The sequence below is a fragment of the Rhinatrema bivittatum genome, chromosome 3, assembly GCF_901001135.1.
Source record: "Rhinatrema bivittatum chromosome 3, aRhiBiv1.1, whole genome shotgun sequence".
In the NCBI taxonomy this organism is placed as follows: Eukaryota; Metazoa; Chordata; class Amphibia; order Gymnophiona; family Rhinatrematidae; genus Rhinatrema; species Rhinatrema bivittatum.
The window spans coordinates 286,385,656-286,411,659 of record NC_042617.1 but is presented as its reverse complement, the minus strand read 5'-3'; the positions used below and the strand labels follow the sequence as shown (position 1 = coordinate 286,411,659).

Below are 26,004 nucleotides of genomic sequence, written 5' to 3'. Positions count from 1 at the left end.
CTTCACCTCTCTCTCTCTTTCTCTCTCCTACCCCCTTCACCTCTCTCTCCTACCCCCTTCACCCTCTCTCTCTCTCTTCTCTACCCCCTTCACCCTCTCTCTCTCCTACCCACTTCCAGCTCTCTTTCTCATCCCTAGCCACCTTCCAAGCTCTCTCTCTCTTTCTCCCTCCCCTTCCCTTTCAGCCTCTGCAGTATTCTCTGAGTCATAGCTGTCACTGCTGTCCTGTTTTCATCCCAGAATGTCCCTACTTCCAGCATGGACCGATGCTGTCTCTTCCTCTGTCTTTCTGCCCACCAATGATGCTGCTGCTGTCTCCTTCTGCTCCCCGATGGCAGATGCTATGGTCTCCCTGCCCACTCTGTCTCCTGCCAACCCTCTACTTTGAGGCCCGGATGCAGCATGGGATCCAGTCAAATGCTACACAAGAAAATCTGTCAGGCAGAGGAATGCGGGGCCAAAATTGCTTTGGATCTTTAAAACAGTAGCAGATTGTGAGGAACTGCAGAAGGACCTTATAAGACTAGGAGATTGAGCTTCTAAATGGCAGATGCAATTTAATGTGGACAAGTGCAAAGTGATGCATGTAGGGAAAAAGAATCCAAACTACAGGTTAATTATGCTGGGTTCAGTGTTAGAAGTCAGCACCCAGGAAAGGTCCTCATAATCCTTGTGGACAATATCTTGATAGCTTCAGCTTAGGGTTTGGCAACAGTTGAAGAAAGGAAATAGATTATTAGGAATTATTTGGAAAAGAATAGAAAACAAAATTGAGAATATCATAAAACCTTTGTATAGATTCATAGTGCAGTAGCCCATTCTTTGTGTTGTCATACTTTGTCAATCTTTCTTTAACACTATTTATTTTCTTTTAATTCTAGAAAGACTAGCAAGGCACTATGGTAAATAGCATTATACTTATTTATACCACTAACATAGTACAGTGCTGATAAGCATGAAAGAAGTGACATGAGTTGGATGTATTAAGGGGTTCTTCCAATTTTGTGTCTGTGAGAGAAATGCTCAATACATCTGTCCCATAGTATTGTAACAGCAATCACAGAAACTGAATCAGGCTTCAAGGATATTTGCTCTGTTCTCTCGGAGAGTTCCCAGCTTCTCCAGGGCAGGGTGCAAGAAACAAACAGGAATCTGCATCCTAAAGGTCTCCCTGCAGGTCATAGTTTCTGCTGCCTTAAAGAAGCATGCTGTTGAGAACCCAGACTGCGGGGGTCCGCGGGTCGGCTCCCCAACTCACCTCCTGTTCTTCTCAGCTGGTTGCGGCATCCTCTGTTCGGCCCCAGGCCATGGCTGGGCCTTCTAGCAGCGCTCCTTCCACGAGGGAGATGCCGCGATCCTTCACTGCAGACTCTGCCCCTTAGGTGCTCGCACGTGCAGGAGCTCCAAATTTAAAGGGGCCAGGGCAGGAAACCTCGGTCCGGCCCCTGGGATGACGTCAGACGCTCTAGGGTATTTAAACCAGTCTAGAGCACAACTCCTTGCCTTGGCACAGGTCGACTCCTGGGAGTTACTAGTTGCAGTTCTAGCTGTTCCTGATTCCTGCTCCATTCCAGCTTGTTCCTGATTCCTTCTCCGTTCCCATGTCTGTACTCCAGATCCTGACCTTATTTCAGCTTGACTCTCTTTTTCCTGACTTCGGCTCATCTTCTGGTATTCCCCATTGCTGCCCATCTTGATCCCTGGCTTGTCTCTGGTCTCCGCTGTCTGCTGCCTGCCTTGACTCCGGTCTGTCTCTTCGTCTTGCTCCTCTGCTGCCTGCCATGACCTCCAGACTGACCCTGTCTCCTCTGCTCTTCCACCTGCCTTGACTCAGACCATCTACCGGATTCCTCCTTCACCAGGAGACCCCCACCTGTCCTGCCGGCCCCGGCACCCCAAGGGCTCAACTTACGGGGAACGAGGGTTGGTATAGGTGAAGGTCCTGTCAGGTCTCCTGGTCCTGGTCCGCCCTCCCGGCTACGAGTTCCACTGGAGCCCATCCTTCAGCGGATCACCTATACACTCTAGCCGGCTCAAGGGTCCACATCCGTAATAGTTTACCAAGGCTTGGACCTGGCGGATCTTTCTGGTCTTCAAGCCATCCTGGCATGGCTCAAAGTCTGCAGCAGCAGCAACACTGCTTAGATGTTGTGGTGGCTACCATGGAGAGATTGGCTAATTGCCTGGATGGTAGCCCTCCTGTAGCAGTGCCACCTCCAAGTCCCAGCTCCTGTTCCTGGACCAGCCGCATCGTTACACCTACCAGCACCGCCACGATATGCAGGAGATCCAAACCAGTGCTGTGGTTTTTTGAACCATTATTTCATGAGATTTGCCTTGCAACCAGCGCAGTTCTCATTCAGACCAGATTTAAAACAACATACATGCTATCCGTTCTTGGATGGGCGAGCCCTAGCTTGGGCCTCACAACTTTGGGAACAAGGCGACTCCTTGCTTGGGGATATGCAGCAGTTTATCCACATGTTCATGACTGTATTGATTAACCAAGCTCAGCAATCCACTCCCGCTACTGAACTCTTGCTCCTCCGTCAGGGGTCCTGCCTTCTGGTTGATTACGCAGTGGAGTCCGCACGCTAGCATCGGAGCTAGGTTGGCGAGATGATAGCTTGCGGAGCATTGTCTTGGAAGGCTTGTCTCCCCGAATAAAGGATGAACTCGCTGCTCGGAATCTCCCAGAGGACGTTGACTCTAATAGACCTCGCAGGTCGGATTGACTGCCAGGCTTCAGCAACGAGCTCAGGAAGTTCAAGCTGCTAGAAGGGCAGTCTCACTGGCTCCCTCCTTCTCACGTCCTCTGGCTCCTCGTTCCGATTCCTCGACCAGTCGCAGAGAAGAACCTATGCAGCTGGGACGCATCCCTCTGACCCCAGAAGAGAGAAGCGCCATCGCTCTCTAGGCCTCTGTCTTTACTTGTGGTGGTAAGGGCCATCTGCTGGCTTAATGCAGTGAGCGGCCGAGAAAACTCTAGGGCCTAGGAGTCATTGGGGAGCTGACCCTAGGCTGTGTAAATCCCACTCCTCAATGTACTGTTCCAGTTAACCTTGAATATTCTGGGGAACGTTCTCCACTCTTGCCTTCATTGACTCTGGAGCTGGGGGAAACCTTATCTTGGCAGACCTCGCTACAACAGCTGCAACTTTTCTGTACAGCCTTGCATGCCACCACTACGGATCTCTTCCATCCATGGCACACCACTCCCAAGCTATATCTCTGCCACTATGACTCCGGTGACTCTTCGCCACAGGAGTTCTTCACAGCGAAGAGATTTCCTTTCTGGTTCTAGAGAAAGCCATTCATCCTTTAGTTAATACTGCAGTCATTCTTCTCTTCTTTCAGTTCCCTCTTAAGTTAATGAAACCTGTACTTAAGTTACTGGTACCTACACTTAAGTTAATGACTCCTGTACATATTTCTCATCTGTACATAGTTTTTTTTCCCGCTTTTCTCATTTAATTTGTTTTTTACTTCATTCCTCCTTTCTGCCTTGGCCCCCTCTCCTCCTCATCCCCACATATAGTTAATTGTTATTGTTATTTATTATTATTGTTATTAATATTTTTATGTTATACTGTATTTTCCACCTGAGTTCATTGTAAACCGGCATGATGTGCTTCACGAATGTCGGTAAATAAAAGTTAATAAATAAATAAAATAAATAGTCTTTGGCTTGCCGTGGAACCAGAAGCATTCACCCGTCATCCAGTGGGATAATCTCCAAATAATGTCCTGGAGCCCATCTTGCTTTTCTTCATGTCTGCCTGCAATTCCATGACCTTGCATACCCCTATACATTACTCCATTATCTTTGCCAATGCAATACTCCGATACTTGGAAATATTCTTGAAAGAAAAGGCAGAACTTCTTCCAGAACACCGTCCCTTTGATAGTACTATTTACTTACTTCCGAGCACCATGCCACCCAGAGGGCGTGTGTACCCTCTATCTCTTCCAGAGACAAAAGCCATGTCCGCCTCATCCAGGAGAATTTGGACCGTGGATTTTTTCGACCCTCGACCTCACCAGCGGGAGCCAGATTCTTTTTTGTTTGCAAAAAAAAGGATGGCTCACTCAGACCTTGTATAGATTACCGTGGCCTCAATGCCATTACCCATCGGGACAGATACCCGTTACTGCTCATCCCGGAATTCCTAGACCGGCTACAGGGAGCCAAGGTCTTCACCAAACTTGATCTCCGGGGGGCCTACAATCTAGTTAGAATACGACCAGGAGATGAGTGGAAAACCGCTTTTCAACACTCGTGATGGGCATTACGAGTACCTGGTTATGCCATTTGGCTTGTGTAATGCTCCTGCAGTTTTCCAAAACCTGATGAACGAAAGTCCTACGAGATATGCTTCATTCCTCAGTCATAGTATATCTGGATGATGTACTAATATATTCCAAAGACCTCACTACGCATCGGAAACAAGTCAAGAAAGTGTTACAGAAACTTAGGGACAACTGCCTATTTTGCTAAGCTTGAAAAGTGCCTATTTGAGCAAGAATCTCTGCCATTTCTGGGATATATTGTGTCCTCTACAGGATTTCATATGGATCCTGACAAAGTATCCGCCATTGAAGATTGGCCTCTGCCAGTAGGCATCAAAGCTCTCCAGCGGTTCCTTGGATTCACAAACTTCTACCGGCAATTCATACCCCATTATTCACAAAGGGTGGCTGCACTTAGTGTCCTCACTAAGAAGGGCGCTAACGCTAAAGATTGGTCTCCAGCAGCCCAACATGCTTTCAAGGATCTAAAGAAAGCCTTTCTCTTAGACACTTGCCTACATCACTCGGACCCTCAGCGACCTTTCATTGTAGATGTAGATGCATCAGATTTAGCTGTGGGGGCTGTTCGCAGTCAAATTTCTTCAAGGGCAAGTTACTTCCATGCTCATACTTCTTTCGGAAGTTTTCTGCTGCTGAAAAAACTACAACATAGGGATAAGGAACTTTTGGCCATGAAACTAGCATTTTAGGATTGGTATCAGTGGATGGAGGGGTCCAACATCCTATCATTGTCTATACAGATCACAAGAACCTGGAATTCCTGTGTCGGGCTCAGCGCCTGAACCCCAGGCAAGTTCGATGATTCTTATTCTTCAGCAATTTCAATTTCTCTCTGTGCTACAGGCCCACATCAAAGAACTTTCGTGCAGACGCTCTCTCCCGCACTACCGAGACAGAAGACACTCCTACCATTCCTCAATACATTCTAGAGTCAGCTAATTCCTTATAGCCATCACAAATGTAGTCCCCATGGGCAAAACTGTTGTTCCTCTCCACTGAAGTAGGGAGGTCCTATCTTGGGCCCATGACTCCCTAACAGCGGGGCACCCCAGTAAGGCACAAACCCTAGAGCTGCTAACAAGATACTATTGGTGGCCACATGTCAGGAGGGATGTCCAAGTTTATGACAGTTCATGTCCTACCTGCGCTAGACAGAAACCGTTGCCAAGACATCCTTGGGGTCTTCTACAACCGCTTCCTATACCAACAGAACCATGGACCCATCTCTCTACAGACTTTGTAGTGGACTTACCTCTGTCTGAAGAGAAAACTGTCATCTGGGTTACTGTCGACAGATTTTCTAAAATGGCTCACTTTGTTTCTCTAGCCAAGCTTCCAACTGCACCCGAACTGGCACAACTCTTTACCCAACATATATTCCGCACTCATGGACTACCACTTCACATCGCTTCAGACAGAGGCTCACAATTTACCGCTAAATATTGGAGGGCACTCTGTAAAAGGTTTGGGGTTCATTTGGACTTTACATCTGCTTTGCACCCGCAAGGCAATGGACAGGCAGAACAAACTAATCGGTCTTTAAAGGCCTTTCCTCCGATCCTTCATAGGAGACAAGCAGGATGATTGGGTGTCTCTACTGCCATGGGCTGAATTTTCATATAACCTCCATGTTCATTCTGCAACCGGAGCGTCTCCTTTCCAGCTTGTTTATGGTAAACAACTAAACACTTCGTTGCCGCTTCCACTGACAGTGCCTGTTGCGATCCCGGGTCGGTCCCGGGATCGCCGCCTACCTGCTCGCGGCTCCGGCACCGCTCCGTGTTCCCCAGGCCTCCGGGGGTCCCCGCTGCCGCAGCCCCAACATCAGGCAGCTTCCCCCGGGCCTGCAGGGCCCTCTGCGGCCTCGTGGCTGCTGCGCCGGAGCAGCCGGCGTCCTTCAGCGTCTGGCCCCGCCCCCTAGACGCGCGCGCGTCTGAGGCCTGGATTTAAAGGGGCCAGTGTGGGAAACCTCGGGGACACCCCTTGATGACATCAGACGCTGCAGGGTACTTAAGCCCTGCAGCTGGACCAGAACAACGCCTTGCAAGGAGATTCCCAGGTAATTCCTGCTTCCAGTTGCTGCGTTCTCGAGTCCTCTTGTTCTTCGTGCTTCCTGATCCCGGATTGGCTTACGACGTTCCCTGGCTCTCGACGCTGGACTGGCTTACGACGACTCTCTGGCTTCTGACCCCGGACCGGCTTACGTTGACTCTTCGGCTCTTGACCTCGGACTGGCTTTCGGTGATCCATTGGTTCCCTGACTCTGGACTGGCGAGCGACAACTCTTCGGCACTTGGACTTCAACAGCCTCGGCCCTCGCGGGCCCTCCTAAGTCCCAGCGGCCGGGTCCCTACGGGCTCCTCCTGGGGGGACTCCGGCTTCCAGGGTGAATCTCCTAAGTCCCAGCGGCCGAACTCCTACGAGCTCCTCTCGGGGGAGGATCGGCTTCCAGGGCGAAGATCTTCCCACCATTGGACCAGCTCCGTCGTCTCCACTCTCCTCACCAAAGCCCTTGGTCACATAGGGCTTCCAGAGTTCATCCTTCGGCCAGTTCCGAACCCGTCCTTGCCGCCTCCCGGTCGGGGCCATTGCTGCCACCACCTACAGCAACTGCTCCTCTGGTTCCGACTGGCCCAAGGGTCCACGAATCCAACAGTGCCTTCACCTGCGGCTCAGCTCACAGCTCAACAGCTTCAAACCCTCTGGGAATCTACGCAGACCAAATTCCCGCAAACAGCTGACACAGCCAAGAAGAATGCTGATAAACATCATTATCCAGCTGCTATTTTCAACCCAGGAGATAAAGTCTGGGTGAGCACCAAGCACATTCGTCTCCAGATTCCCTCCATGTGCTTGGCACCTAAATACATTGGTCCATTTGTGGTCATAGAGCGAGTGGGTACGGTTTCCTATCACTTGCGCCTTCCATCCACTATGAAGATTTACAATGTGTTCCATGTGTCACTACTTAAACCACTGATTCTGTCGGTCTTCCACAAAAATCCCCTGGAACCCTCCAAACCGGTAGCAGAAGAGGAGACCATTTACCAAGTACGTGATGTCTTAGATGTATGCTTCTACCATAGGAGATGGGAATACCTTCTCTCCTGGGAAGGTTGTGGTCCTGAGGAGAACGCTTGGGAACCTGCTTCTAACATATTGGATAAATCTCTTCTCCATCAGTTCCACCGGGACCATCCAAGCAAACCTGGACCTCTGGGGAGGAGACGTAGGAGGGGGGGGTACTGTTGAAAACCTGGACCGTGGGAGGCCGCGGTCGGCTCCCCAACTCACCTGCAGTTCTCAGCTGGTCGCGGCATCCTCCATTCGGCCCCAGGCCATGGCTGGCTTTCTTGCGGTGCTCCTTCCAGGAGGGAGATGCCGCTGATCCTTCACTGCAGTCTCCGCCCCTTAGGCGCGCACAAGTGCAGGAGTTCCAGATTTAAAGGGGCTGTGCTGGGAAACCACGGCCCTGCCCTGGGGATGACATCAGATGCTCTATGGTATTTAAACCTAGACTCTCTGGCTTCTGACCCCGGACCGGCTTACGTTGACTCTCTGGCTTCTGACCCCGGACCGGCTTACGTTGACTCTTCGGCTCTTGACCTCGGACTGGCTTTCGGTGATCCATTGGTTCCTGACTCTGGACTGGCGAGCGACAACTCTTCGGCACTTGGACTTCAACAGCCTCGGCCCTCGCGGGCCCTCCTAAGTCCCAGCGGCCGGGTCCCTACGGGCTCCTCCTGGGGGGACTCCGGCTTCCAGGGTGAATCTCCTAAGTCCCAGCGGCCGAACTCCTACGAGCTCCTCTCGGGGGAGGATCGGCTTCCAAGGCGAAGATCTTCCCACCATTGGACCAGCTCCGTCGTCTCCACTCTCCTCGCCAAAGCCCTTGGTCACATAGGGCTTCCAGAGTTCATCCTTCGGCCAGTTCCGAACCCGTCCTTGCCGCCTCCCGGTCGGGGCCATTGCTGCCACCACCTACAGCAACTGCTCCTCTGGTTCCGACCGGCCCAAGGGTCCACGAATCCAACAGATTGCAAGGCCATGGACCCGGCGGACCTCGCCGGCCTAAAAGCCATTCCGGGTATCGCCCAGAAGCTACAGCAACAGCAGTCCTGTCTTGATTCGTTGATGACTGCCGTACAACGCCTGGCGGATCGCGTAGATGGGACCTCCGCGGCTCACCCCACAGCCTCCACGTCTCAGGTCTACCATGGTTCTCCTGTCCCGGTACAGATGCCAGCACCTCCCAGGTACTCGGGAAACCCCAAGGCATGTCGGGGATTCCTTAATCATTGTTACATTCGTTTCGACCTCCTGCCCGCACAATTCACCACGGACCGAGCGAAGACGACCTACATCATTTCCCTTCTCGATGGGAAACCGCTGACTTGGGCTTCCTCCCTTTGGGAACGTCAAGATCCTCGCCTAAATAACCTTGTGCAGTTGTCAAGGCATTCCGGAGGATCTTTGATGAGCCGTCTCGGGCCTCCACCGCCGCCTCTGAACTGCTCCAGCTGAAGCAAGGTAATCGCCCCCTAGAGGAATTTGCGATGGAATTCCAGACCCTGGCCACCGAGCTGGCCTGGGGCGAAGATAGCTTGCATGGCATTTTTCTGGAGGGCCTGTCCCCTCGGCTCCAGGATGAACTTGCAGCCCGGGACCTTCCAGACGATTTACAGGAACTCATCGAGCTGGCTGGACGTGTGGAGCGGCGCATCCAGCGTCGGTTCCGAGAGCGAAGGTCCACCCAGGGGCCTTCCGCCCGTCGAACCACGCCACCCCGGGTTCGTACCCCTCCGACCGCGGCAGCTGCCTCCCCGTCTGAAGAACCCATGCAGCTGGGTCGGGGTCCTCTCTCGGCCGAGGAACGAAGGCGCCGACGTTCCCAGGGACTATGTCTCTACTGTGGTGGTAACGGGCATTTCCTGGCGCGCTGTACCGAGCGTCCGGGAAACGCCAGAACCTAGAGTCAAGAGAGGAGTTGACTCTAGGCAGTATCTCTCCAGACTCCCCATGCACGGTTCCAGCTAAGCTCTCGCTCCCGGGAGGAGGGTTCGACACCCAGGCACTAATAGACTCGGGCTCTGGGGGGAATTTTATCCTCCGGGACCTGGTACAAACAATTGCACCTCGAAGTCTTGCCGCAGGATCCTCCGTTGCGAGTATCGTCCATCCAGGGGGTTCCCCTTCCTGGCTCCATCACCACTCGTACGAGCCCTCTTCAGCTGCAGGTCGGGCTCCTTCATAAAGAGGAGATCTCTTTCCTCATCCTGGAGAGATCTATTCACCCCCTCATCCTCGGACTGCCCTGGCTAAGAAAACACTCGCCAGTCATAGACTGGCACTCGCTTCAGATTACGTCGTGGGGGCCAGCCTGCCTCCACACTTGCCTCCCTGCCTGCCCGCTTCAGATGCTTCCACTCCTTACAGCCCCGCTGACGGTACCGCCTCCGTACCAGGCCTTCAAGGATGTCTTCTCGAAAGAAAAGGCTGAGTTGCTCCCGGAACATCGCCCTTTCGACTGTGCGATTGATCTGCTGCCGGATACCACACCTCCTCGTGGCAGAGTTTACCCCCTGTCCCTGTCTGAGACCAAGGCCATGTCGGCCTACATCAAAGAGAATCTTGACCGAGGATTCATACGCCCGTCGAAATCCCCGGCAGGGGCCGGCTTCTTCTTTGTAGCCAAGAAGGATGGGTCCCTGCGGCCCTGTATTGACTACCGGGGCCTGAATCAGATCACCCGACGGGACCGCTATCCCTTACCCCTCATTCCAGAGCTCCTGGATCGGTTACAGGGGTCTCGCATCTTCTCCAAGTTGGACCTTAGAGGGGCGTACAACCTCGTACGAATTCGACCAGGAGACGAGTGGAAGACCGCCTTTAACACCAGAGACGGCCATTACGAGTACCTCGTCATGCCATTTGGACTCTGCAACGCCCCGCCCGTGTTTCAGAACTTAATGAATGAGGTATTGCGCGACCTACTATACACGTCGGTAATCGTCTACCTCGACGACGTCCTAATCTTCTCCCAGAACTTGGAGGAACATCGCCAACACGTACGCCAGGTGCTGCTGAAGCTACGAGAGAACCGGCTGTACGCCAAGCTGGAGAAATGCCAGTTTGAAAAGGAATCCTTGCCCTTCCTAGGGTACATCGTCTCATCGACCGGTTTCCGTATGGACCCCGAGAAAGTCGCAGCGATCCAGAAGTGGCCCCAACCCCTGGGTGTAAAGGCGCTCCAACGCTTCCTGGGCTTCGCCAACTTTTACCGCCACTTCATCCCGCAGTATTCCAGCTTGGTGGCCCCCCTTACGGCCCTCACACGCAAGGGTGCGGATGCCCGAAACTGGCCTCCCACTGCCCTACAGGCCTTCCAGACCCTAAAGGAGGCCTTCCTTCAGGACACTTGTCTCCGACATCCGGATCCCGCACGCCCGTTTGTGGTAGAAGTGGATGCCTCCAGTGTGGCCGTAGGGGCCGTACTGTCCCAGATTTCTAGTGTGGGTAAGCTCCAGCCGTGTTCCTATTTCTCCCGGAAATTCTCGCCTGCCGAGAGGAACTATGGTATCGGGGACAAGGAGCTACTGGCCATTAAGTTGGCCTTCGAGGAATGGCGCCAGTGGTTGGAAGGGGCTCAACACCCAATTGTGGTTTATACCGATCACAAGAACCTGGCGTATCTATCTCAAGCATAAAGGCTCAACCCCAGGCAGGCGCGCTGGTCCCTCTTTTTTAGCCGGTTCAATTTCACGCTCCGGTACCGACCAGCATCCAAAAATATTAAGGCTGACGCTCTCTCCCGCACCACTGAAATAGAAGATTCTTCTGAGCCTCCTCAGTACATATTAGACCCGGCGAAAGTCCAGTTGGCAGCCACCGACCTAGTACCCGTTGGTAGGACGGTGGTTCCTCTCCGCTCGAGGAAAAAGGTGCTAGCTTGGGCACACGACTCCCTAACTGCGGGTCATCCTGGAATCGCCCGGACGCTGGAACTTTTAACCGAGTTTTATTGGTGGCCACGAGTGAAGGAAGACGTCCGCCTGTATGTCCAGTCATGCCCCACCTGCGCTCAGCAAAAGCCATTACCAGGACGTCCCTGGGGTCTTCTCCAACCTCTCCCAATACCTACGGAACCCTGGACACATATCTCCACGGACTTTGTGGTAGAGCTGCCGCCATCCCAGGGGAAAACAGTGGTTTGGGTCACCATTGACCGCTTTTCGAAGATGGCCCATTTCGTGCCCCTAGCCAAGTTGCCTACGGCTCCGGAATTAGCGGAGCTGTTCATCCGACATATCTTTCGCCTGCATGGCTTACCGCAACACATCGCTTCAGACAGGGGACCCCAATTTACGGCGAAATACTGGCGGGCGCTCTGTCAGAAATTTGGGGTTCAAGTAGACTTGACCACGGCGTTTCACCCTCAGGGCAACGGCCAAGTAGAGCGCACGAACCGAACCCTGAAGATGTTCCTGCGAGCCTTCGTAAGGGAACAGCAGGACAACTGGGCTACTCTTCTTCCCTGGGCGGAGTTCTCTTATAACCGCCATCGACACTCCGCCACGCAACAGCCTCCCTTCAAGATGGTATATGGGAAAGTACCCAAGCCACCTCTCCCGCTGCCTGTTCCTACGCCCTCGCCCGCAGCGCAATTGACGGCCAGTCAAATTCAGCAGCTTTGGCTCTCCACTCAAGAGAAGCTCCGCCATACCGCCGCACGCTTCAAGGCGTACGCAGACAAGTTCCGGCGACCCGCTCCTGTGCTTTTGCCCGGTTCCAGAGTATGGCTCAGTACTCGGAACATCCAGCTCCGGCTCCCGTCCATGAGGCTGGCTCCTCGTTACATCGGTCCCTTCCAGGTGGCTGAACGTATTGGCGCAATTTCCTACCGTCTACGCCTTCCCTCTACGCTCCGCATCCACAACGTCTTCCATGTTTCTCTCCTCAAACCGGTGGTCCTCTCGCGCTTTCACCCTCTGCCTCCGGAGCCTTCCAAGGTTGCTTCGGATCCTGGGACCACGTACACGGTGAAAGAGGTCTTGGACGTCCGCTTCCGTCGGCATCGCTGGGAGTACCTTCTCTCTTGGGAGGGTTATGGCCCTGAGGAGAATTCGTGGGAGCCCTCATCACACATCCTGGATAAGGACCTCCTTCGCCAGTTCCATACCCGGTACCCGGAGAAGCCCCGGCCCCCGGAAGGGGGCGTAGGAGGAGGGGTACTGTTGCGATCCCGGGTCGGTCCCGGGATCGCCGCCTACCTGCTCGCGGCTCCGGCACCGCTCCGTGTTCCCCAGGCCTCCGGGGGTCCCCGCTGCCGCAGCCCCAACGTCGGGCAGCTTCCCCCGGGCCTGCAGGGCCCTCTGCGGCCTCGTGGCTGCCGCGCCGGAGCAGCCAGCGTCCTTCAGCATCTGGCCCCGCCCCCTAGACGCGCGCGCATCTGAGGCCTGGATTTAAAGGGGCCAGCGCGGGAAACCTCGGGGACACCCCTTGATGACATCAGACGCTGCAGGGTACTTAAGCCCTGCAGCTGGACCAGAACAACGCCTTGCAACGAGGTTCCCAGGTAATTCCTGCTTCCAGTTGCTGCGTTCTCGAGTCCTCTTGTTCTTCGTGCTTCCTGATCCCGGATTGGCTTATGACGTTCCCTGGCTCTCGACTGGCTTACGACGACTCTCTGGCTTCTGACCCCGGACCGGCTTACGTTGACTCTCTGGCTTCTGACCCCGGACCGGCTTACGTTGACTCTTCGGCTCTTGACCTCGGACTGGCTTTCGGTGATCCATTGGTTCCTGACTCTGGACTGGCGAGCGACAACTCTTCGGCACTTGGACTTCAACAGCCTCGGCCCTCGCGGTCCCTCCTAAGTCCCAGCGGCCGGGTCCCTACGGGCTCCTCCTGGGGGGACTCCGGCTTCCAGGGTGAATCTCCTAAGTCCCAGCAGCCGAACTCCTACGAGCTCCTCTCGGGGGAGGATCGGCTTCCAGGGCAAAGATCTTCCCACCATTGGACCAGCTCCGTCGTCTCCACTCTCCTCGCCAAAGCCCTTGGTCACATAGGGCTTCCAGAGTTCATCCTTCGGCCAGTTCCGAACCCGTCCTTGCCGCCTCCCGGTCGGGGCCATTGCTGCCACCACCTACAGCAACTGCTCCTCTGGTTCCGACTGGCCCAAGGGTCCACGAATCCAACAGTGCCTTCACCTGCGGCTCAGCTCACAGCTCAACAGCTTCAAACCCTCTGGGAATCTACGCAGACCAAATTCCCGCAAACAGCTGACACAGCCAAGAAGAATGCTGATAAACATCATTATCCAGCTGCTATTTTCAACCCAGGAGATAAAGTCTGGGTGAGCACCAAGCACATTCGTCTCCAGATTCCCTCCATGTGCTTGGCACCTAAATACATTGGTCCATTTGTGGTCATAGAGCGAGTGGGTACGGTTTCCTATCACTTGCGCCTTCCATCCACTATGAAGATTTACAATGTGTTCCATGTGTCACTACTTAAACCACTGATTCTGTCGGTCTTCCACAAAAATCCCCTGGAACCCTCCAAACCGGTAGCAGAAGAGGAGACCATTTACCAAGTACGTGATGTCTTAGATGTATGCTTCTACCATAGGAGATGGGAATACCTTCTCTCCTGGGAAGGTTGTGGTCCTGAGGAGAACACTTGGGAACCTGCTTCTAACATATTGGATAAATCTCTTCTCCATCAGTTCCACCGGGACCATCCAAGCAAACCTGGACCTCTGGGGAGGAGACGTAGGAGGGGGGTTACTGTTGAAAACCTGGACCGTGGGAGGCCGCGGTCGGCTCCCCAACTCACCTGCAGTTCTCAGCTGGTCGCGGCATCCTCCATTCGGCCCCAGGCCATGGCTGGCTTTCTTGCGGTGCTCCTTCCAGGAGGGAGATGCCGCTGATCCTTCACTGCAGTCTCCGCCCCTTAGGCGCGCACAAGTGCAGGAGTTCCAGATTTAAAGGGGCTGTGCTGGGAAACCACGGCCCGGCCCTGGGGATGACATCAGATGCTCTATGGTATTTAAACCCAGTCTAGAGCACAACTCCTTGCCTTGGCAACAGGTCAACTCCTGGGAGTTACTAGTTGCAATTCCAGTTTGTTCCTAATTCCTGCTGCATTCCAGCTTGTTCCTGATCCCCACTCCATTCCAGCTTGTTCCTGATTCCTGATCCGTTCCCTCCTCTGTTCTCCAGTTCCTGTCCTTACTTCGGCTTGACTCTCTGGTTCCTGACTTCGGCTCGTCTTCTGGTATTCCTCATTGCTGCCCATCTAGATCCCTGGCTTGTCTCCGGTCTCCACTGTCTGCTGCCTGCCTTGACTTCCAGTCTGTCTCCTCATCTTGGTCCTCTGCTGCCTGCCACGACCTCTGCACTGACCCCCATCTCCTCTCCTCTTCCATCTGCCTTGACTCGGACCGTCCACCGGATTCCTCTTCACCAGTAGACTCCGGGCAACGAGGGTTGGTATAGTGAAGATCCTGTCAGGTCTCCTGGTCCTGGTCCACCTCCTGGCTCGAGTTCCACTGCAGCCCATCCTTCAGCGGATCACCTATACACTCTAGCCAGCTCAAGGGTCCACATCCGTAACACATGCTCCAAGTGGCCACAGAATTGTATGAAACTGCTTCCCTCACTCTCCTCTGAGCAAGCCCCTGGACTGAGCAATAATTGAGGACCCAAGGGAAACTTTAAGGTCATGAGTTTTTGTTTTTTTATGTTGCTGAAGTTAAGTTAAGATGGGGAGAGCAGCAATACAAAAGGGGAGAGTGTGAGAGAGGATTGGAGTATTAGAAAGTGGGAGAGGAACGGGGAAGAAGAGCGAGAGAACATGGAGGACAGGAGATACTGTAAGGGGACATGGAGCAAGAGTGTTCTTTGGCTTGAAGAGGGATTGAAAGGGAGCTCAGTGATTGGGGAAGGAGTAGGCATAGGAATGGGAGAGAATGTGAGGGGAGCATGGAGTGAGAGAAAGAGTGTGAGGGGAGCATGGGATGAGAGTGTGAGGGAGGGATGGAGTGAGAGTGTGAGGAAAGCATGGAAGTGAGAAAAGGTGGGAGGGGAGCATGGGGAGAATGAAGACAGACGGGCATCACCCACAGCTAATTTACTAATTTGAAGGGTATGAGGGTTATTCCTTAGGCTTGTCCCATCCATTCTTATCATCATCATTGTTCTCAAAAGCACAATTTGGGAGTGAATTTCAAACTGCCCACATTAGGACAAAGACCGGGTGCACTGTTTACCCCTAGCCTTTGCACCAGTTTCAAACTGAAAGTATAATATTATCACAGCGGTTACTTGCTCCTGCATTTTGTGTGGGTAGAATTCTCCTGGTAACATAGTAAAGGCAACAGAAAAAGACCAAATGGTCCATCCAGTCTGTCCAGCAAGCTTCCTATGGTAGTACCTGCTGCTCTGAGCAGGTTACCCCCAAGCTTTATGTTAAGTGTAGTAATATTTACAATCAAAGTAAAGCAACTGTCAAATCCATAAAAAATTATTGTTAGCAACATTTTTACAGGGTGAGGAGCCACCTTGATAATTCAGACAATGCTTGTAAAGCGTACACAAAGATTTGAAAATGCAGTCTGTGCATTTTCCTTCCCTGACGTAAACATGCCCCCAGGAACACTTCCGTTCTCTGCCACTGAAAGTTCAGGCGTTGTCCAAAAAAAGACCTAGCTCTTGACACATTTGCAGGGGGTCATTTTCAGACAGATGATTTACACTTTTACTTGCAGAAATCATTTTGAGGATTGGCCGCTTAGCTATATGCTTGTAAAAATCTCCCTAAATAGAGGAAATATTGAGATCTAATGTAAAATAGCACCTTCTGTGGTGCAGTTTAATGACCACAGACTCCTTCCCCACCCCCAACTAGTCAGCCAGCTCCAGCCATTCCCAGCTCCAGCAGACTGAGCAGATGTTTTCTCTGTCCTCGTCCTCAGTATCTCCCCCCACCGAACAGACTGCAGCTGAAATAACCATCACATGTTCTTTTCCTTATAGGTTTCGCAAAATATTCCGCTGTTTTAGTGGAAAATAATTCGGTAAGTTTAGCCTTTTATTTGGAAATCAAATAAGGGTTGACAAAGCTGTTTAAAAAAATGTCTTCCATTCCAACTACCCTCCTTCCCCAGCAGACCCATCACTAAATCTCCCTTCTCATCTCAGTCCTGAGCCTGAAGACTAAGGCTTCACCTGGACCAAACCTCTGGTACTGAGGGAGGCAGCAAATTGATGTCCATGGCATTGTCTCAGCATTCACTTCCAGTTTTGTTCCTCCTTCCCTCTTCTGCCTCTTTCTCCTTTGCTCTCTGCTGCTTCCCTTCAGTTTCCCTCATCTTTGCTCTCTGCCCTCTCTTTTTCTTCTCCCTTGCTTTTTTCCTCTCTCTGTCCTATCCTTCTCCTTCCCTGGTTAATCTAAATAACCCCATGACACTGCGGTGGTGGTACAGCATTCACAGCTGCTAGGAGGACAAACACCGTAGCAGTGACAGAAGAAGGTGGATTCTGGGAGAAAATAGCCCCCATACTAACTGAAGGATGTTAGTGACTCAACAAGTCACACATTAATGAATACTTTTTAAAATTAAATTATTTTCATAGCAAATAATTCCCCAAGTTATACCTTTCTCTAGGACAGACTCCAGTCCCTGAAAAATCCTGTCAGCAGTGCAGCTTGAGCAGCTGAGGTGCAGGGCCAGGAAGAAGATCTTTGCTCCTCCCCTTCTGCTATTCCTCCATTCTTCAAAACCTATTCACTCTCCTTACTGTCTCGCTAAGAATCATTCCATTGGCAAGGGAGGATTATGAGTGATGTTTACATTTATTGTCTTACAGGCCCAGAACTTCTTCATCTCTCCCCTTAAGGTCATGCCCCTCCCCCTCATTCCTCTTCCCCTTATTTAATCACCCCCTCTTTCCAAATCCCTCCCCCCTCTCTCGAAGAGGGATCCTTCCCCCATCCCGGGGCCACAGCAGGAGCGTCCACGTCGCAGCCCTGGGGGTCTTTATGACTGCTAATCCTGCTAACACCATCAACCAAGCAATAATACCAACTAAAGATGCCTGAAGACTGACACAGACATCAGGATCATTACAAAACTGGCGCCTCTTCAAGGGTTGGCACTGAAAGTTGTATCTCCCAACATTGAGAGACTCTCCTACAACAAACAACAGCTACTCTCCAAAATGTGCACGAAAAACAAGTGTCAAGTGTAGTGTTTGCAAGAGACATGCAAAGGACCAACCAGCAATCGACCACAAATACCTGACATGAAGCCGGTGACTGAAAGACCACATGAAGAAAATGCCAGCACAATCCTTGCAAAGGCAGACCTGGCTACTGAGACAACATTAATGACTGATATCAACGATCAGGGGCATAGCGCCCATAGTGTACAGTGATGCACCGGAACCATCAGCTTTAAAGGGGTGTGCCGGTACCACCAACTTGAAAAGCTGTAATTCTGCCTCTCCTCCCCAAGCATAATTATTTTCTCCACGTGTAGCATCACCATTCACTCCCATAGACCCACCTGCTACTCTGGTAGCACCAGTTATATTAGTAAAGTAAAGTTCTCTTCCCACTTTGGGCTACCGACATTCTGAGCTGCCTCCCCCAGTCTGAAACCATCATCGAAGGCTAGCCCAGTTTTATGAGTATTATAAAGGGGGACATTTTGGGCCTGGCCATCACTGATGACATGAAGTTGGGCATGGCAGCCCACAGTGCCAGTTTCCCAGAGCAGGAATGGAACTTTGCTTTGCCCGTGTGCACTGCCACTGGTGCCTTTTTTGCCACCTATGATGCTTGAGCCAATCAGAAGTGGGCATGACAGGCAGCACTACAGCAAGAGCAAGCTCAGGCACAGAGGATTTGATCTGCACCCCATGCCAGCAACCTCCAAACTTGCCCCCGCCATCCACCACCACTCCTGAAGCAGCTTCAACCTCGTCCAGGTGCTGAACGCCTCTCGTCCTTATCTCTAGCCTGAAGGTAGGTAATGGTGGTGGATAAATGCTGCTTAAAAGAATATAATGAAATGGCTGCATTTTTCTTGGTGGCTTTCTTGAGCAGGAGATTTTTTTCTCTCTCTCTCTCTCCCGCAGCATGTCAATCCTCAAGCTTCAGCAAAGGGAGACTTTAGTTTTTGGCCTGATGCAGCCTGAGGACTAACCTGCTGGGGAGGGAGAAGAGAGAAGGGGTGGGGGATAAGAAATGGAAGAGAGAGGGGAATGTTGAGGACCATGGAGAGGGGAAGATAGAGGTCAGGTTACTGTTGAGTGGGGGATTTGTAAATCAGTTTTTTGTTGTACATTAAGTATTGGAATAAAACTGTATTTCAACTTTTATTCAGCCTTTATGGTTTTGTATACTGTTCTGCATAGATTAGGTTTCTTTTTTAATTAAATCCTGAAGAAAACTTGTAATGTTTCTGTGTGTTTCAGTTTTGAAATAAAATTAATGAAAACACTGTAAGGAGGAGGCATCAGAGGACCAACTGTAGCAGGAGAGAAGAACAGAGGCTGTGCAGGAGGAGGGCAGGCAACATCAGAGAAAAGAGGCTTGCAGGAGGAGGAACGGCTGCAAAGGAGAAAGGAAGCTGTGCCGGGTGATTGGCTTATGAAGAGAAGACAGGCTGTGAAGGATGTCTGGCCTCAGAAGAGATTTGTGGGAGGAGAACCAGCTAGAGAGGTGACGAGAGGCTGTGTGGGAGGAGGACCGGCCACAGAGGAGGACCGGCCACAGAGGAGGACTGACTGCAGAGGAAACTGTGGGAGAAGGTCCAGCCACAGAGAGAAGAGAGGCTGTGTAAGAGGAAAATGGCCATGGACGAGAAGAGAGGCTATGAGGGACGACTGGCCATAGAGGAAGCTGTGTATGATGATTGGCTGCAATGGAGAAGAGTAGCATTGTAGGAGGAGGACCAGCCATAGAGGAGAAGAGCGGCTATGTAGGAGAAGGATCAGCCACAAAGAAGAGCGGCTATGTAGGAGAAGGATCAGCCACAAAGAAAAGTGGCTGTATAGGAGGAGGACCGGCCACAGTGGTGAAGAGTAGGGATGTGCATTCGTTTGCGATGAAATAAGAAATAGAGACGATATTTCCTATTTCGTTGCATTTCAGGGGGGCGATGAAATGATAAGAAAACCCATGAAATTTCGTGTGGTTTTCTTATCATTTTTCGGGGGGGGGGAGAAAGGGCACATTAAAAAAAAAAAACCCCAAACCCACCCCAACCCTTCAAATTTAAACTTAAACGATGTAAATTCAATTTAAATTCAAATTTAAATTCAAATTTAAACGATGTAAACCGTCCTGATATGGTATTTTAACCATGAAGGTCGGTATAGAAAAATGTTAAATAAATAAATAAATAAATAAATTTAATTAATTGCAACCCCCCACCCTCCCGACCCCCCAAGACTTACCTGTCCTCCCCCCAAGACTTACCAAACGTCCCTGGTGGTCCAGTGGGGTCCCGGGAGCGATCTCCCTCTCTCAGGCCGTCGGCTGCCACTAATCAAAATGGTGCCAGTGGCCCTTTGCACTTACAAAGTGACTGGGGCTATCGGTGCCATCGGTCGGCCCCTGTCACATGGTAGGAACAATGGATGGCCCGCACCATTTTTTAAGATGGCGCCGGCCATCCATTGCTCCTACCATGTGACAGAGGCTGGCCAATGGCACCGATAGCCCCTGTCACACGATAAGGGCAAAGGGCCATCAGCGCCATTTTCATTACTGGCAGCCGACGACCCGAGAGCAGGAGATCGCTCCCGGGACCCCTGCTGGACCACCAGAGAATTTTGGCAAGTTTTGGGAGGGTTGCAATTAATTCAATTTGAAGGGTTGGGGTGGGTTTCGGGCTTCGTTTCGGGAGCGGCCGAAATAAAATCAGCTCGAACCACGGGAAAACGAAATTTCCCGTGGTGGGCCGATAACAAAGGCTGAACTGAAAGATTCGGCCGAATCACATCTCTAGTGAAGAGAAACTGTGAGAGAGGACAGGCTGAAGAGAAGAGGTAAAGCTGTGTTGAACTCAGCCGACATGGAAGGCCAGGAAGATCTTTATTCCCACTCTGCTGCTGTCCCACCTTCTCCACAACCTATTGTCTCTCTTACTATCTCGTTAAGAATCAACCCATCGGCAAGGGAGGATAATGAATGATGTCTATCTTGCAGACCAAGAATCTTCTTCACTTCTTCCCTTAAAGTCATTCCCCTCCCCCTCATTCCTCTTCCCCTTCTAATACCCTTTCCCTTCCCCCTCTTTCCAAATCCCTCCCCCCTCTCTCGAAGAGGGATCCTTCCCCCATCCCGGGGCCACAGCAGGAGCGTCCACGTCGCGGCCCTGGGGGTCTTTATGACTGCTAATCCTGCTAACACCGTCAACCAAGCAATAATACCAACTAAAGATGCCTGAAGACTGACACAGACATCAGGATCATCACAAAACTGGCGCCTCTTCAAGGGTTGACACTGAAAGTTGTATCTCCCAACATTGAGAGCCTCTCCTACAACAAACAACAGCTACTCTCCAAAATGTGCATTAAAAACAAGTGTCAAGTGAAGAATTTGCAAGAGACATGCAAAGGACCAACCAGCAATTGACCACAAATACCTGACATGAAGCTGGTGACTGAAAGACCACATGAAGAAAATGCCAGCACAATCCTTGCAAAGGCAGACCTGCCTACTGAGACAACATTAATGACTGATATCAACGATCAGGGGCATAGCGTCCATACTGTACAGTGATGCGCAGGCACCACCAACTTGAAAAGCTGTCTCCTCTGCCTCCCCTCCCCAAGCATGATTGTTCCCTCCACCTGCAGCATCACCATCCACTCTCATAGTCCCACCTGCTCCTCCGCTGAAACCAGTTATATTGGTAAAGTAAAGCTCTCTCCCATTCAGGGCTACCGACTCTAAGCTGCCTCCCCCGGCCTGACATCGTCATTGAAGGCTGCCCAATTTCATGAGTCATAAAGGGGGACATTTTGGGCCTGGCATTCATTGATGACATCAGGCTGGGCGCGGTAGCCCAGGGTGTCGGCCTCCTGGAGAGGGAGTGGAGCTTTGCTTTGCCCGTGTGCTCTGCCTCTGGTGACTTTTTTGCCACCTACGATGCTTGAGCCAATCAGAAGTGGGCATGGCAGGCAGCACTACAGCAAGAGCAAGCTCAGGCACAGAGGATTTGATCTGCACCCCATGCCAGCAACCTCCAAACTTGCCACCGCCATCCACCCCCCACTCCCGATCCAGCTTCAGCGTTGTCCAGGTGCTGATCTCTCGCCTTTATTTCTTCCCTGAAGGTAGGTAACGGTGGTGAATAAATGCTGCTTAAAAGAATATAATGAAATAGTTGCATTTTTCTGGGGTCAAAGGCGATGGTGAGCAGGAGACTCTTTCTCTCTTCTCTCTCTCTCTCTCTCTCCTCCCTCCACAGCAGGTCAAGCTTCAGACTGGAGCAGGCAAAGTGAGACTTTCTTTTTGACCTGATTCAGCCTGAGGACTAACCTGCTGGGGAGGGGGTGGGGGAGAGACATGGTAGCATTGTGATGGGTCAGGAGGGGGAGGAGAGAGGAGATGGGGGACAAGAAATGGAAGAAAGAGGGGGATGTCATGGACCATGGAAGGGGGGGGGGGGGGAAGACAGAGGTCAGGATACCATTGAGTGGGGGATCTGTAAATCAGTTCTATGGTTGTGCATTCAGTTTTGAAATAAAATGGTATTACAAATGTTATTCAGTCTTTATGTTGTGTACACTATTGTGCACAAATCAGATTTCTTTTGTAAATAAATCCTGAAGAAATTTTGTAATGTTTCTGTATGTTTCAACCTTGAAATAAAACTAATGAACATATTGCCAGAAGGAGGCAAGAACAGCTGCATCAGAGGACCGGCTGCAGCAGCGGAGATCAGAGGCTGTGCGGGAGGAGGACCAGCAACAGAGGAGAAGAGAGGCTGTGCGGGGCTCAGGACTCACAGCAGTGAGAGGCTGAAAACTGGTCTGGTTGGCGGAGGAACTACTGCAGCCCCCGAAGAAGGAAGAGAGAGCAGTGCAGCAGCAGGAACTGTCCCAGGTAGGAAACGGTTATGTACTTTTCTCTGTACTGAGATCAGTGGCGAACCAAGGAGGGGTGGCAGGGGGGCCAATACCCCCGGGCACAGGGACATACTTTTATGAGGAATGGTGGTTCTCTTTTTCTATTGTTACACACAGAATCGGCTTCTTTGGGTTTCCATTTCAGTTTTTGTCTGCATATTGCTGGTTCTAATTTGTGACCCTTTATTCTGTATTTGGTGTGGATCTGTTTCTGCTCTGTGCATGTGCCCATGATGAGAGATTCTGCTAGCATGTAGTGTGTGTGTAGGGATCTATAGCAATCGGGTTTGTTTTGTTTTCTCAGTAGGTGGTGTATTGGTATTGTTGCGCTCGGGGGTGGACCCTTGTCCTGGAGCAGTGGAGAACGGCTCCCTGGTAGGAACCAGGAAGCACCTGCCCCCAGGAGGCGGAGCACTGAAGGAGACAGAGGCTAGGATGAGCTTCACCACTGGAAGCCTGCGGTCCCCTCGGGTGGAGCCTGAAAGGACCTGGGCCGCTTGGACTTAGGTGGGGCTCGCAGGGTCTCCTGGAGAGGTAGTAGACAGGCGTGCCCACGGACAGCAAGGGAGCAAGATCGTAGGTCAGATGGAGCAAGAAAGACCAGAACAGCATAGGCGATGACAAGGCAAGGGACAGAGCCAGAATCAGGAGATGTAGTCAATCAGGCAGAGATCAGAATCCGAGGGTCAGTCCGAGGAGTGGTCAATAATTCAGAGGTCAGGTTCCGGAGGTCAGAAGGCAGGCAGCAGGCAGAGAGGTCAAGGAACAGGCTGAAGTCAGTACCAGTGAGACAGTCCAAGGGTACTACCTGGTGAGATGGACAGACGGACGCTGGAACAGTAGGATGCAGGAACAAGGCTGGAAGAGAAGGATCCTGGAACAAGACTGGAACGAAACTGGAATGAGACTGGAACAAGACTTCACTCTCATAGCCTTATAGAATTAGTTGCATGAAGCTAACAAATAATTTTGATAGTAGTTTTACTAAAAGTGTGAATCTTGCCAGTTTTTTAAAATTACACAGAAGACCCTTGGGCCTTTAATATTAAGACTTTATTTTATAGCCAGTTTTAAAGCAGGGAGCCATACTGCGGAGGTAGGTGGGATATGAGGAAATGCCATTTTGGCTTGCTCCCTCCCCCCCAATTCTTCTGTCTAGAGATACCACTGATTCTCTGTGATCTTTAACCATTAGTACAAGAAGGATGGGGGGTGACACTGGAGGGGTACACAAATGCATTGGCCCCTTGAGCACCAGAGACCCTAGATACAGCCACCCGCTGAGATTGTTCAAGATTTTATTTTAGATACTGTAAGTAGGGACAGCAGTTCTCAAAGGGACTTCGGCAGGTAAAGTTACATACTAAACGCCGGCAGATAAAGATAAAATGATCCAACCAGTCTGCCCAGCAAGGTGATTAGTGCAGTAATTGCCACCTCATGCAGGTTACCTTAAGCCCCATCAGAGCTGTTAAAAGCAGGAGATGGCCAGAGCTCCCTCCCCCTGCATCCCCCATCGTTATTCATTTCTTCTGTGGTGCACAAAGGCTTGGCCTGGTGATTAAAGCACAAGAGAGGAGGACTGTCCCTGCCCTACCTCATCATGCCTGAACTTGATCTAACTTCATATAAGTAATGTAGAGACTGATAAATTTCTGGGAAAAAATAAAACTGACAATGAAAGTCCCTAACTATAAAAAAGAAATAAATTAAAAGAAAATACAACAAAAGGAAAACAATGTAAGTGCACCTCCATAGCCCTTTTTAAAAATTGACATTATATTGGATGCTCTCCAGTCCCTAGGTATAGAGACTGATTTTAATGATATGTTACAGATTTCCAGTACCGGTAGCAGGTCTGCAATTTCCTATTTCAGATCCTGGTTATTTTCTGTTATTCAGCCCTCATTGGTGATCCAGGAAACTAAAGATCAGTGAGTTGGCAGTCAGTGCTGGGCAAAATGGTAGAAATGTTGCCACTGATGCTTAACATAGTAACAGCTTTTGTGGGGTCAGTAAAGAAAGATTTATCCCAAACTTAGCTGGACAAACTGCTGGATTTAAAATCTGCCCCAGACATAGCCGATTAAAGGGCCAATGCAAAACAGTGTGCTCAGCAGAGCGCACTGTTTAACCTGTGGTTGGATGTACGTCCAAATTCCCTTATGCTATAAGGGGATTAGTGCATCCAAAATGCGCATCCAACCTCCCGCAAAGCTAATAGTGCTAATCATATGCAAATGCATGTTGATGAGGCTATTAGTTATTTGCCCCAGATCGAAAAAAAAAAATGTGCACCGGAACCGCACATTTTTATACTCAGAAATTATCATGGCAATATTAAGCCAGAAGAGCCAAAAAGCTTAAAAGTTAAAAAAAAAATTGTAGGCAGTCAGGTTATGGAAACAGACGCTCAATTAACGAGCGTCCATTTTCCTGACGCATGGCTATGCACCAGTTAGAAAAACGAATGCTTGTAAAATTGAGCAACTGCTTTCCAAACCCTCCGACAGCCGACCTCTCCTGGGCACCTGCTACCAAGGAGGCGCTAGGAGCACGCAGTTGTCCCTAGCGCTTCCTTGGCAGCACAACCCTCATTTAAATATCGCATCGTGCACCCAGGAGAGGTGTCTGGGCTTGCATTAGGAAAGCGGGCGCCCAACACTGAGCACTCGCTTTCCATGCTCATTTATTTATCAGGATAACTTTTTATCAGGGGTGGACGGGGGCGTTCCAAGCTGCAGTGCTTTTCTGTAGTTCCTTTGACTTAATATTGTGGAACCGAAAAAGGAAAAACCTTAATAAATAAAAAAAAAAAGTGTGCCGGCAGTCACAATTAACCACTGTCCATTTTCCTAACCCCTGGCTGTGTACAGATTAGAAAACATTGAGAGTCCGTTTTCCTAACCTGCTGACAGCCACCTCCCCTGGGCACCCGCTGCCAAAGAGGCACTAGGGGTGCACAATTTCCCCTAGCACCTCCTTTTTACCACGGCAGCCCATTTAAATATTACATTGGGCACCCCAGAGAGGTGCATTGGCGCGTTAGGAGAGCGGGCGCTCAATCAGTAACACCCGTTTCCCGCGTGCTGATATTGCATCGGCCTGGTTTGGAGCCTGCAAGGCTGCTGTTACTGGAAGAGTCAAGACTTTCCTTTTTCTACCTGCTGGGTCTGACAGAGGAAGGCAAGGATAGGAGCACAATACCTTTCAGCACCCAGTCCAATATCTTGCAGCTTCAAAGGAATATCATGTCACACAAGTAATACCACAACTAGCAGCATTTCAGTGTTTGCTCCTGAAATCAGCACCCAGTGGTAACAGAACAAACAGACAGCCTGATGCAGAACGGCCAACATTCAGCTTGCCTGCAATTGAATGCTTATTTTTGAGCATAAATTTTACTGCCGACGCAGCAAGGAGTTTTATGCTCATAAAATGAGCATTCTAAAATGGGACTAATACTTAGTGCCCTCACATGGAAATTCCATGCAAATGAGAGCATTAAGCATTACTTCTCGATGCAGAGAGCTGCCTTGGGATG

The 26,004-nt window shown here is 51.0% G+C and overlaps 1 protein-coding gene across 1 annotated transcript in view; it reads left to right on the top strand.

The window, feature by feature from the left end:
• LOC115087546 (4-O-methyl-glucuronoyl methylesterase 1-like) overlaps window positions 1-18,453 on the top strand; it is a 114,858-nt gene extending 96,405 nt beyond the window's left edge. Inside the window, exons 11-12 of the mRNA XM_029594899.1 lie at window positions 16,350-16,390; window positions 17,184-18,453. Of these exons, the coding sequence (XP_029450759.1) occupies window positions 16,350-16,386 (37 nt within the window). The 3' untranslated portion in view covers window positions 16,387-16,390; window positions 17,184-18,453. The remainder of the gene's footprint in view (window positions 1-16,349; window positions 16,391-17,183) is intronic.
• Window positions 18,454-26,004: the final 7,551 nt, after the last annotated feature.